The 13,882-nt window shown below is 37.9% G+C and overlaps 1 protein-coding gene across 2 annotated transcripts in view; it reads left to right on the top strand.

Moving 5' to 3' along the window:
- Positions 1-3,160: 3,160 nt before the first annotated feature.
- The window catches only part of LRRIQ1 (leucine rich repeats and IQ motif containing 1), a 104,544-nt gene continuing 93,822 nt past the window's right edge, over positions 3,161-13,882 (top strand). For both annotated transcript variants that reach the window (XM_063154944.1, XM_063154943.1), the window contains exons 1-9: positions 3,161-3,310; positions 3,793-3,961; positions 5,114-5,225; positions 6,155-6,225; positions 7,426-7,528; positions 8,238-8,434; positions 10,314-10,388; positions 10,568-11,770; positions 12,555-12,707. In XM_063154944.1, coding sequence (XP_063011014.1) covers positions 3,827-3,961; positions 5,114-5,225; positions 6,155-6,225; positions 7,426-7,528; positions 8,238-8,434; positions 10,314-10,388; positions 10,568-11,770; positions 12,555-12,707 — 2,049 coding nt within the window. In that variant the 5' untranslated portion in view covers positions 3,161-3,310; positions 3,793-3,826. The remainder of the gene's footprint in view (positions 3,311-3,792; positions 3,962-5,113; positions 5,226-6,154; positions 6,226-7,425; positions 7,529-8,237; positions 8,435-10,313; positions 10,389-10,567; positions 11,771-12,554; positions 12,708-13,882) is intronic.

Genomic DNA, 13,882 nt, shown 5'->3' with positions numbered 1-13,882 from the left:
GTTTTGGAATCAGTGCCAACACTGGTGATGGGGATCTCAGCAGCCACAAGCAGCTACACTCAGGGTTGGTGTGAGGGTTCAGAGAGCTGCAGGTTGACCAAACAATCCACACCTTTCAATGTGTGTAACACGTGGCAGTCAGGACATCTGCACAGCCCCAAATGTCACTGGGATCAGGGTTAGGGTTAGGGTTGGTGTTGAGTGAGTCAAAGAGCCTCCAGCTCCAGGAGCACAAGGGCTGGAAATGGCATGCCAAGGCAACCCCAGCATGGCCCCAACATTGCTGCTCCTGCTTCTCCCTAAAATCAAGCAACCATGGGTGTTGGAATCCACAAAATTAGTGAGTTTTGAGAAAGTTGTGAAAAAGGCAGGCCCCAAAAGACAGTAAGGACAGTGAAATGCCAAGGCAGCAGAAAAAGTTTTCTAAGCTGTAGCGCAGATGGGAGAAATAGAACAAAAAGCCTCTGTGATTTGCCTTTCTAAGTTGCAAAAAGTATATTTTAAGTATACATTTAGAAAGTTAAATATGAATGGGGCTCTGTGCTTTGTCTCTTATAAACGAGGCATTGTATTAGAGAAAAAACTGCTATTGTTTTAACCACAGCTACGTGTCCTTCAGGTTATTGCATAGAACTACTGTCAATATGCTTTTGCTCTGTGTGGTTGGATGAAACTTGGACCGAGACTGTCTTGTGTTATGCTGTAATTTTAAGTTTCCTTAGCATTCTGTTTGATCAGTGAGCTGCTAGCATCTTTCCTCTCCATTGTCCTAACGATGTAATGGGACTGATGCCAGAAAAAGAAAAGCTCTAGACGCTGATTTCAGGTGTCCCGTCCTGTTCGTGGCTGTATCTAAACTGCCGGTGAAGCAATGGGGACTGGGACTTCAGGGTTAGTCTGAGGGTGAGGGCATGTTCAGGGTGAGCATTAGGGCTGAGTGAGTAAGGGATCCTACGGCTCCAGGAACAATATGGCTGTAACAGGAATGGCAAGGTGGTCCCAGCAGGGCCTCAGTATTGCTGCTCGTGCTTCTTTCCAAACTTGACCGCCCATACGGATGGGGTTTTATTGTTAGGGGTAGTGCTGGGGTTAAGTTTAGGGTTATATTTACGATTAGGGCAAGGGTAAGAGTTAGTGTTACATTTTGCCTTAGGGTTGAGTAAGTAGTGATTTGACAATTCTTCATTTCATTTGATGAAATTAAATCTTTCTATGATTTCTATGAAACGCCTCTTTTATTTGCAAATTTTTTTTGCTAAGACAGGATATAGGTTTTATTCAGTATGTGCACAGCATAACTCCACTACAAAAGAAGAATTAAGTGTGCATTCAATCAGTGAATAAAGAGATGATCACGTTGAAAAGTTCACCAGTGATATGATTATATAAAAGGATGGATTTCAAATGGATACATTTCCATTTTTTAATATTTATTATCATGCTTATCCATACCACTGGTGATAAAAAGGTAATCAGTTGTTCTTGAAGCAAATATTTTTGAAGCAAATATTTAACACTCCTAAAATGTTCAGAGAGGTACTCAGCTTATTCTGAGAAAGCAGATGGGAAAACCCCTACCATTTTTGGCAGATCCTTCCCATTGCCCCCAAAATGTACATTTTCTATGTAAAACTTAAATTTATCTTTTAGCTTTTAAGTTTTGTTATACCTGTTTTTGCATCTTGCTATTTCTCATCAGACTCAGGGTTAGATATGCTCCCTATAAACACACAAAAATGTTATTATCTATACCCTGCCTGATCTGTGTAACTTTTCCTATACTGAATTCTATTTAGTCTCTAATTCTCCAACTGGACATTTTCTCCAGCTTTTAACAACCAGCGAGGGACTTTTACACAGGCAGGCAGTGGTAGGACAAAGGGGACAGGTTTTAAGCTAGAAGAGGGCAGATTTAGATTAGATGCTACAAAGAAAATCTTTACACCACAGAGGGTGGTGAGGCTTGAAAAGAGGTTGCCCAGAGAAGCTATGGGTGCCCCATCCCTGTCTTCAAGGCCAGGCTGGATGGGGTGTCGCAGACATCTTCTTGTGAAAATCCTTTTTTTGGGATTTTTTTCTTCCTGAGAAGTTGAGAGGCCTCAGGAACAAAATGTAAACAATGGCTATCTGCTGCTGTGGAATGCAACAGGTGCATCTGTGACTGGTATCATGTTTCTAAGTAATGGCCAATCACAGTGGAGCTAGCTCGGACAGAGTCTGAGGCAGCTGCCTTTGTTATCATTCTTTTCTATTCTATTCTTAGCTTAGCTACCTTCTGAGATGAAACTTTTCCTTCTATTCTTTTTAGTATAGTTTTAATTAATATATATCATAAAATAATGAATCAAGCCTTCTGAACATGGAGTCAACATTCTCGTCTCTTGCCTCACCTGAAAACCCCTGTGAACGCCGTCACAGATGGGGCAATGAGCAACCTGGTCTAGTGGAAGTTGTCCCTGCCCATGGCAGGTCATTTGGAAGAAATGATGTTAAAGCTTCCATCTAACCCAAACCATTCTATGACTATGAATTAGTATTTACGTTCCTCTCACTTTTTTTTTTTTTTAACTCCTACTATTTGCTCCCTACCTGTAGCACTGGCAGGGCCATGCTGAGCCACTGATCGCCCTGCACTTGTGAGGCCGTGCCAGGCTGGCCATGCCACAGTCCCGTGCCCCATGGTGGCCCTGGTGCCAGCCGGCCCTTCTGAGCCATGCCCCAGCCCCAACATGGGAAGACAGAAGGAATGCCTGGTGTGTTTTCATAAACCACCTTTACTGTGGTTTTATTTATATTTTTTCCTGCTTAATTGCCTCTTGCAATTTATTGTGAACACTGAATTCCAGTCTACGACTTCAAAAAAAACCCAAACACAAACTGAAAACAAAAGCAAAATAAAAATACCATCAAAAAACCAACAACAAAAACAACGAATCCCCAAAACAAACAAACAAACAACCCCCAAAATCCAACATTAAAGAAAAAAAAAAAAAAAAACAAAAACCAGAACCACGAACGAGGTGCTGCGGGGTTCTCCGCCCTACGCTGGGGGGCGCTGCCTAACGCCCTCAGAACGCGAAACGGCAGCTCCTGGCGAAGTCTGGCTCCTCTCGCTGCCCGTCCGAGCCGCTGTTTCCCGTTGCCGTGGTGACGCTCCGCGGTAGCAGCGCGGCGCGGGGCTCTCGTCCTCCCCGTGGAGCTCCTCTCCGTCCGCTGCTGGCGGATGCGGAATTTCTGGACGGAGGGGCGGCCGGTCTCCAGAGGCGGCCAGAAAGGCGGAGGCTCCGTGAGGAGCGTGACCGAACGACAGGTGAGTGGGTACATGAAGTAGACGGGGGGGACCGGAGGACTGCGGGCGCTCTGAGCGCTGAACTCCAACTCCCAGCATGCAAAGGGGCGGAGCCGCTGGCCTCTGAGGAAGCGGCTGTGGGCCGTGCTGCCCTCCGGGCGCGGTGCCTTTCGGGAGATGTAGTTTTCTCTCAGCCGCTGTCTGGTGTTCGGTTTCCCGGCAGGAATGCGCTCCGTGTGCCCGGTGTCCCGCTGTAGGAGCCGAGCTCGCTGCCCTTCCCCTCATTGCAGGGGGCAACGAGTTGCGAAAGGAGGGAGGAGGGCCGGTTCCCCCTGCTTGCATCCATCCACAAGTTTTTACCTCTATGGGTTACATAATTTCTCACCATTTCTCTCCCATCGTCTCTCATCATTTCTGTGTATCATTAAATCTTAGCCTTATTTTGAGGACTCTGTTTATTTTGGTTCATACTGCATTGAAAGGTATTACCTTTTTTTGTGTAGCTCTGAAAACAGATAAGACGCTGTGGGAAGTAGAATGTCGGAAGATATTGTAGGAATTGAAAGAGAAGTGGAAATTGAATTAGGCAGAATCAGTGTTTCCTCGTTTGGAACAGATGATCCCGAGCCTGACACGGAGGGATCAGAGGAAGCCTTGAGTGACAGTGAGCCAGTAAGTATTCAGCGAGGGTTCGGTGAGCTAAAACTGCTCCCTTGGATGAGTGAGCATCTCCCCAACACACCCGGCCTGAGGCTGAGATCTGAGCAGTAGCCTCGGTAGTATTGCTTCATGAAAAATGTAGCAGGACAATAAGAGAGGTGGATATCAGCATGCTGCTTGAGAAGATCACACCTGGAGATTTTGTTTTCTAATCCTCTGAAGCTGGAAGATTTGATGAGGTAGATTAAATCTGGATGAATAAACCCATGATTCTTCACTGCAATCTGTATTTTAATCTTACAAGAGACTGGTTTAGGAGATTCCTTCTACGATTTTCAGATACTAATTTCATATAAATAGGTTCTTCAAGTCCGCTTTCTTGGATGACTTCTTATTTTGGAAAGTGGCTTTCCTCTGAATTAAAATAAGTTATTTGGGTCCTTTTCTGCCATTTTAGTCTTGCAGATTCATGGCATAGGGATTGGTTTGTAGGATATTAGGGTGATAATATTGATCATAAATCATGTTTCACATGATGTAGACAAAGGCATCAGTGATAAGAGTGTAATCACTCACATACTGAACATCAGCAATGTCTACCACAATTTGCACATCTGAGTGAAGGCAGACCATTTTCCCAAAATATTGACATTAAAGGCAGTCTTTCAAATAGAAAGTTTCTATGTAATAAAGAATACTGAAGCATTGGTTCTACATGCATACTTTAAACATAAGTAAATTTAAAGTTTATTTATCCTGAAAAGAAAAAGATCCTGTACCTCAGAGGTATTTGCTAATTTTTATCTCATCCTCCTTCTTTAATTTCTTGGTCCAACACAGTTTTAAACACAATAATTTATTGAAATGTGCTTCTGGAGAGAGTGCAAGATACAAGACTAAAATTTAATTTAATTAGAATGTAATTAAAATGTATTAATTAGAATGTAATTAAAATTGGAATTATGAATTGTTCAGTGGGTGGTAAGAAAATGAGAAGAGTATAGGTATTTGGAAACATTTTGGTGGAAATTGCTGCTAAATCTCCATCAATTCTTTATAGGTGAAGCCAAAACAAGTCTTTATTGTCTTATTTCAAGTATTTACCTCTTTTCACGCCTGTGAGACAAAAATGTAGAACACGTGTCAAAAGTTGTGTTTTTCTAGGTTTCAGGTGACCTACCAGAATCAGTTCTTGCCTATTTGAACTTTATCAAGAGCAGCAATCAAGATGCTGAGAAGTTTATACTGCAGGACTTAGGGGATGAGCAAAGCAGAAGTAAGCACTAATCACAGTTAAAATGTTTGTACACCTCATATTGCCAGTGGACATTAGACTAACAAGCATCCACAAAATAATGCAAACTTTTAAGTACAATAAGCAGTGAAACCTATTCCATCAGCTTCTGAATGCATGATGAAAATCTCTAGGAATAAAGCCATGCAATGCTATCTTCTTGAATTAACATCTCAGCAGAAATTAAACTTTTTAAAAAACTCATCTAATGTTAAAGAAGGCAAGTTGCAAGGTTAATCTCTGAGACAGAGCCCAGGCCAAACTCTTCATAAAGTCTAAAATGAAGCCAGTAGGAGCTGAAATGCAGGATTCAGAAACAATTGACTCCCACAGGACATCTTTAAAGTCTACCTTGAGATGCCCAAGCTTGCATTGGATGAAATGACCATTAATTGGCAAAAAATATATTGCTGTCAGCTGTGTGACTGGAATCAAGCTCTTAGTTTATATGTCACTGTCTGTTCCATTAGTGCAATAGGCTTGGTGACCAGAAGTTCAACATTGACTACAAATTTTGAAATCTGAGGAACATCCCTATTTATTCTTTTTTTATAATGCAATCTTACTCTTTTTAATTGTTCTTTGTCAGCTTTTGACCTATCTGATACAAGTGCTGCTGTATTTTTCTGCACAGAAAATGTTCTGCTGTGTTTCATGATGTGGAATTTTCTTTCGTATTTGCTATCACTGTATTCTTACAGTATCATTGTGTCTGTTTCTGTTACACACATTTCCTGCTTTTAATGCAGAAAAATGATTCCCATACACATTTAAGTAAAACTGGGGGAGAAGGAAAGGAAAAAAACCCACTTTATTTTAGTTTAAACATATTGAGTAGATAAACAGTGTAGTCCAAAACTGAGCATTCATAAGGGATTTTCTCTCTGTGGACTAATTTTTTTTTTCTTTAGATTACATTTATGAAGTAGTTTCTTGCCATCCTTCTGAATTGAAAGAAGATACAAAACAATTTAACGAAAAGGTATTTTTAATTTATACGTTACTTACAGGGAATAAAATTCTTTTAAATAATCTATATAACTTAAACTTGCCTTAGTGGCCTGCTAAGGAGGTCTATAAATGTGTCAGGTTTTTTTCTGTAAGACTATCCATAAGGTATTAAGATGAGTTTCTATATAAAATTCTTTAGAATTAGGACATCAACTGTAATACACCATGTCTATAAGTTTTCAAAGTTGAAGTAACTTATCTGAGATATTGAGCACAAAAATAAAAAAAATTAAACAAAACTGAATAATCCTTTATTGATAGTTATTTGGAGAATATTATCTTATGATAGCACTTTTAAGCTTCTCTAATCTTAATTTTTTATGATGATCAGGAAGATGTACTACTATTAACCCTACTCCTAATATATTCCATTATTTTGTAGAAAATATAAACATAGCAATCTCTGTGCCTTTCGAAGACAATTCAAGAGTTATGAACATGAGTGCTTCTATATTTTCATAGGATTTGACTGAATAACTCGCTGAAGTTTTCTTAGAAAAATATAAAACTGTATTTAATTTATTCACTTTTAATTTGCTGCCTGGCTTTTATTAGTGAGCACTCTTGCAAACATGATTTTTTGTTCTCAGAAGACTATTGTTTAAAACAGCACAATTACTTCATGTGACTTCAGCTGCATTACAAATATTAATATAGGCCCAAAGCATGTGATGAACAGATGATAAATGAGCAGGAATAGATTACTTGCCAGTAAAGAACAATGAAATAAATATAGCAATCCTTCTGCCCATAGTATTATTTTGAAATAGTCTTCTTAAAAATTTGCTCTGTAACTAGTTCTTCCCCAGTGTGCATAACAGTATTCATGCATATTTCGTGTTTTCCCAGAAAGTAAAATAGATCTCATATGCAAGACATTCATTTTTCCAAATCAAAATATTAAATATATTTTAGAAACACATAGAAATATTATGTAATTTGATAAATACTACAATATTTGTTACTCTAGAAAACAATATTTTGACTGATGTGTTAGCATTATTCAATGTGTAAGGATTCCAGTCAGTAGGAAGTTTTACCTTGTTGTACAACAAGGTAAAACTTACTACTGACTGGAATCCTTACACATCCTTGTTCTGGAAGATTTTTATAATGTTCTGCTTTTAAATTTTTTTTCTTGTTTTTTAATAAAAATTTTAAACTATATTAGATACCACTTGAAGTTGAAAATAAAGACTTGCAGCTTGCTACAACACCTGATTATAGTCAGTCCATCAGTGATGAAGCAGTCACTGATGACCACTTACTTACAGGTAAGCAAGCACATTATTAATTTGGTTGGGTTGATCTTTAACATATCACTATTTCCTACTTTTCTGTTGTCATAAGAGTCATAGCATGTTTTAAAAGAATTTCACATTGCAGTATACAGCAGGGTTTGATACTTGATGGATTTGACATAAACAAACACTTTTGCCTTTATCTCATTTCAAGATCACAAAATCATCATAGAAATTAGTGTCAAAAAATACCACTCAAAAATGAAAGCTGCTCAGAGGCACTAAGCAGGTTCTGCTTTGGCCACAGATTTCTGTTGTTGTTTTGGTTTTTGGATTTTGGTGGGGTCTTTTTGGATTTTTTTTGTGGTCACATTGGCTGAGAATGTTCCTTTGCCATGGCCTTTGGATGAGTTGTGCTGGAGCACATCAGTGCTAAAGCACTAAAAGCCACAGGAGACATCCTCTGCAATCCTGAATTTTACATTTTTAGAATAAGCATAGTGGTTGCAGAGTCAGTAAGTGTGGAACTTAACTGAATAATAATAAGACATCTCTGATGGAAAGGACTTGTGCTGCAGTTGTGATTTCCTATATATATTATATAATACATATAGGAAATCAGATATATATTGCTGGCTGTACAATCATAGGATCTTTTTCTTGTCAAATACCTTAAGACTGTTTAATGTTCCCCAGTGCTTATTAGGAAATTAAATAAAATGTTTTCTTGGTTGATTAATAGCTGATCTTGAAATGAGAATAAGTCTTGCCCATTGTGAAATAGAAGAACAGTGTAGACGAGCACTTGAGCTTGAAGATGAGAAGATGAAAAAGTGGAAAGCTGAGAGGGAAAAACAGAATGAAGAGGAACATGCAAGAAGGGTGAAGCATCTGGAGCAATTTGAGGCTGAAAAAATAAAGTTAGATCTTCTTCATAAGGTAATGAATGATATTAAGCCAATCTGTTCCAGTCTAGACTATCTGAATTCTAGCTCTAATGTGAAAAAGCTACTATCTCAAACTGCATCACTGTCCTAAACCCTATCTACATGTGCTGCAAGTGAGTCATAAAATCCATTTAAGTGCAGTCCATTGGCTTTTATGTGCTTACTGTTTTAATCAATAGTGAATGAATTTACTATGCTACATTTCAAATTATTCCTTAAGCTTTGCCCTTACAAAGTTTTTATATTGTGAAATCAGCCAAAGTACTGGAAATGAGAGTTGTGCTGAAATTAATCACAAATGAAAAATTGTCGCTGTGCCCTAATAGAAAATACTTAGCTAGTTTGGAACTCCCACCCCAATTTCACATTTCTATGTTAAAATCTTAATGGAAGTAATCAGAACCAAAATTATTCAGTTCAGCAATGCTGGTGTTGTTCTTCACTAGGTAAAAGTTACAATACTTGCTGTCCCTATCTTTATCTGAGAAACTTACTCAGGCTTCATCTACTGATGAATGCCACACCAAATGATGACTCAGCACGTTGGCTGGTTGCACTCTCAGAATATCTAGTCATGTTTTGCTGTAGTGGGTGGAGCATCATAAAGGATAAAAGAGTGTAAGAACATGAAGAAATTTAACTCTCAGATATTATACTTGTGAGGCCACAGAATTTTATTATTTAGCCTAAATAAGTGTGTTTTGAAAGATGCATTAACACTACATATTAGTTAACTAATTTGTGGCTTTCTGAAGAGGTGGGTGCCTTGGCAGTAGCAAGGTAATTCAAGTTACCAGTAGTAAGGAAGGGCTTAGTAAATGAAAACACCTTTGGTCTCTGAAGGCCAGTTCAATGTCCGCTATAGCTCTCTTTTCAAAAGGTCAGAAAAACTGATAGGCCTTCTTGACTCTTTGCTGTCACAAAATATTTTTGGATGTAGGATGGCTTTCTCTAGGGAAAGATGGACATGGCCATGTTTAAGCACTTTGATGCTGCTGTTGCAGGAACACTTCTTTTGGAGGTGAGAAATAGAATCCAACTTTCCTACTGCAGAAGGATCTAGATGCCTGGTGTCTCTTGCTGGTCTGAACAGCAGGCATCTGAATGCCCATGAAAAACAGTGCTTAGACATGTGGGAGACTTTAGGCTCCAAGTTGAAAGTGGTTGCTGTTACTACTTCCTTCATATCCTCCATATTTGATTTGGTTGATATATCTTGGTTCCACCAGGAGTTATGTGGATCTGGATCAGCCTGATTTTTAGTTATTTCCCTAAGTGACTTTCTGGCTACTAATTTACAGTCTGATTGAGACTTTTTCCTGATTGAGGTTATGTTGGGCAGGGGGAAAAATGCTATTTACTTGCAAATAGTGAGAAAGAAGGCTTCAACTTTCATTTTCCATTTAGAAACAATTTCAGTCAGAAAAATTTTTTAGCTTTACTGAACAAAATTCCCATTTGAAGGATTTTAATATTATCAGTACATACCAGTGCAATTAAAGGGAGATTGTTTATGCTATTGTTCAGATATGTTTCTGGTTTTTGCCTGTACTTTGAATGGTTTGGTAACTAGTATTCATCTTAAATAGTAGTACAGATCTTGGAGAGGAAAGTGGCAGCTGTTTGGGTCAGTACCTAGATGCTGACTTTCTGAAGGTATGCATCTCTCAGTGCTTGACAAAATCTGCATTACTGATGCAAGTGTCCTGTTGTTTCTTTTGATCCACACATGGCTCAGTTTCTCATTTAAATTCAGGCATTCACAAAATTGGATTGTTGGAAAGTCAAGAAGATGGGTGAGATTGGAGAGAGAGTGTTTTGTGTTGTTCTGAGTTTTGTACAGTATTCATTTAAGTTAATTTGTTTTGCAGAAACGCCAGGCTGCAATAGAAGATGAGTTACAAAAAGGGGAGGAAGCTTGGAGAGACAAAATGAGGCGACATGAGGTAAGGTTGTACAGTGAGCTTTTGAGAATAATATTTGAGAATATTTGAGAATATATTTGAGAATAAGTGTTATCATGGAGTGCTTAATATGCTAGATTCTGTTTGTGAATGATAAATATGTGCCAATACCTGTCCCATTTTAAAAGTGGTTGAAATCTATCCTAATTATTTTGGCCTAGGAATTGATCATGAAGCTACAGTTGCAAATGGAGGAGGAAAGAAAGGCCTTGGAAGAACAGAAAGCAAAAGAAAGACAACAACTGGCTGAACAACAGAATATAGCAGCTGTGAAAATCCAAGCTAGATTTAGAGCATTTTTAGTCCGTAAAAAATATGCTCCCATTTTAAAACAATGGAAATATGAAATGAGAAAGAAGCAGAAAATACTAGAGGAAATAGAGCAAGAAATGAAAGAAGGAGAGGAAAAACTGAGCAGGGAAATGCAAGAAAACAGGTTAAAGAGAGAAGAGGAAAGAAAGAGGCAAGAAGCACTTGAAAGAAAACAATATTTGAAACAGGTGAGGAGGCGTGAGGAATATGAGAAAAAGAAAGAAAGCCTGAGATTGGAAAGAGAAAAACAAGTGCAAATAAGAAAAGAAGAACAAAGAAAATTAGAACAAAAAAGAGCAGAAGTTGTGATGTGTGAAAATGTAGAAAATAACATAGAAGACATAAAAAAGGATAATAAGACAGAAAATATGAAAGTAATTAGAGAAGAGAAGGAGAAACTAAATAAACAAGTAGAGGAACCAAAAGAAAAGCATGCTGAAATGATGGATGAAACAATTAATTGGATGATTCCAGCAGAAAGAAATTTGACACCAAGCGTGCTAGGCTATGAGAAGGAACACCCTTCTCGAGTGAATAATGAGAACTTACACATTAATTCAGTAACACAAGTAGAAGAAAATTACTCACAAACAAGTTATCTTGATAAAGTTTCAAATGGCCATATTTCAAAGGATGAATCTCTTAACTTTGGTGCTAATGTCATGGCAGAAAGTAAGGCAAACTGCATATGCAGCAGCCCTCCAAATGTCCAGCCAAATGCTAATAACAGAGAAAATACAGATAGATTTTCTCATGAAACTATGAAGAAAACTTTATTTCTGATGGAAAATGCTATTGAAGAAGTCGGAGACACCTGGGACAGTAGTCAAGATGTGGCAGATTCTTCTAATAAAGTAACTTTTCCTGATGATATTGAAAAGAAGAGACTAAACTGGATGAACAGGTGCAAATCTTGGTCTAAAATATATGAAGAAAACCAAAGAAAGCAAGCAACTATAAGAAAACGACTAAGGAAATGTTCATTCAGCAAGATGCCTCCACTAAGTACAGACAAGATAATTCATAGTGGCCCTTGGAGTACTTTGCAACAGGTAACTGGTAATATGAAAGTTTGAGAATGAAATGGGAGACATACTTCCTCTTTTTTTCTTATCTTCTCTTTTGATATGTTGGCAGAATGCTTTACTGTTGAGCAGGAAATAGATATTGTGATAGGTCCTTTGCCCAGGTGCAGAATAAGTGCAATGGCAATGACTTTTGAATTCCAGTGGGTGCTCTGGAACAGACTGATGTGGCATTAGTCTTCAAGTGATTGATAATATTACCCCTTTAAAGGCAAGATCTCTTACATTCTGCTAAATTAACAAGGTTTTGCCTTTGTATAAAGGCCCACATTTCAGTTCCTGTTCCCTTCAGAGTTTTAAGAGCAATAGTCTCTTCTAGAAACAAGATATTACTCATCAGCTTATAGATAGTGTTTTGCCATAAAGGACATCTCCTGGTTGCCAGGACTTACTTTTCTTACCACTTATTAACTTATTGTATGCTTGCTCTGTGCTCTCATCTTGATTTCCATTCTGAGATGGCCTTTACACACTTCTAGTCTGAATAATTTTTGTCTGTTCTACACTCATGATTTATGATACTGTGACTATTGTTTTCATGCTTGCCCCTCCCATTGGACAGATCAAACCTATCATTGCTATTCTTTTCTATATGAAAAGATTAACATTAGTTGCTTGCATTTTATAAAGCATTAGTGGTTTGTAGTTTTGTTTTCTTTTTCATCCCAAAGAAAATTACCATAATATGATGTTGTGCAACGAATATTCAATATACAAAACGTTATTTTTATTTATCAATAAATGCATGTAGGTCACAACACTTACACTCGAAGATTTGCCAGCTTGTAGCCTCTCAACCTTATCTGAGTGTTCAAACCTTCAAGTTTTGACTCTGAGGCGCTGTGGACTGGTTGCTCTGGAAGGACTAAGTAGCTGCAAAGACCTGAAGTATATCAATGTGGAGGTACCAAGCATATTTGATTCTTTGTTATAACATGGGGAGAACTGCCAGTTTTGCTCCTTAGTTGATTGTTCAGTAGTCCAACTGAATATGTAGCTTTTAGCCTTAAGAGCACAGGAATAGTAACAAAATACTCCCAAATGTTAACAAAGTTATATAAGCAGATTTACAGTGCAAATAACAAAAAACTACACGCTGCAAATGATTCAACCTATACTAAGAAAATAGCAGGCTGTGCTTAGCATTGGTATAGATCTTTGTTTCCTCAGTCTCTGATTGATGAGTGGGCAGATGCTGCTCACCATAGCAGGTGCTCAGCTTGAGCAAGAATAGGTAGAAGGAAGAGTCCTTTGCAACATGAATACATGTTACATGTATTTTTACGTGTAAAAGTACACCTTGAATATTAATTAAAATTAGTAAAGTATATGCTCAAGGAATAATACATATTGTGAGTTATACCAGAGGCCTAATGTTAGGTGTTCATTACTGTGCAGTGTTTTACATGCCTTGTTTAGTGACTAAAGAGAACTTTTTCTCTGTAATGCATCTTTGTTCCAGAACTTGGCAGTTTACATGAAACAGCTTTGTTCATATTTTTAATTTCATGTGTTTTAACAACGCCATTTTCCAGATGAAAAGACCAAGCACAGCAAATAGTGAAAGAAAAATCTGAGGAAGTCTTATTAAAATGGCCTGGGGAAGGGGATGTTTAAAAAGCAAGATCCCTTGGAGGAATAATATTAGCTTAGAACAGTGTTAATGTTTGTGACCAAAGTACCTCTAAATGCAGACTTTTGCTATTAGTAAATAGGATTCCAGCAAAATTACATTTGTCTTCATTAGCATCTAGTAAATATGATGTTTCTGTGCAGTTTTTAGTTCAGTCTCCGAGGGTTTCGGGAGGTAGGAAATTGTGTATGGAAAAGACTGCTCTGTTCTTAACTTCTTTTTTATGCTCTTTTTGTTTCAACTTTGGGCATTTTCAGAGCCAGAATGAAGTTCAAGATACATTCTTGTTCTGTTTCAGCAGGACTCATCTTTCTTTTTCCCCCAATGGAAAAATAAAGATGCCCTTACTCCTAGCTAAGAGTTTAGGATAAAAATAAGCAATAAAGGCAATATACTATGTTTTACTCAGTTCTGTACTTCACTTCAGAGGCTGTTTAATATTCTCA

This window comes from Melospiza melodia, chromosome 4 (genome assembly GCF_035770615.1).
Source record: "Melospiza melodia melodia isolate bMelMel2 chromosome 4, bMelMel2.pri, whole genome shotgun sequence".
Classification (NCBI taxonomy): Eukaryota; Metazoa; Chordata; class Aves; order Passeriformes; family Passerellidae; genus Melospiza; species Melospiza melodia.
The sequence above is the reverse complement of the archived record's forward strand: the minus strand, read 5'-3'. Positions and strand labels throughout refer to the sequence as shown.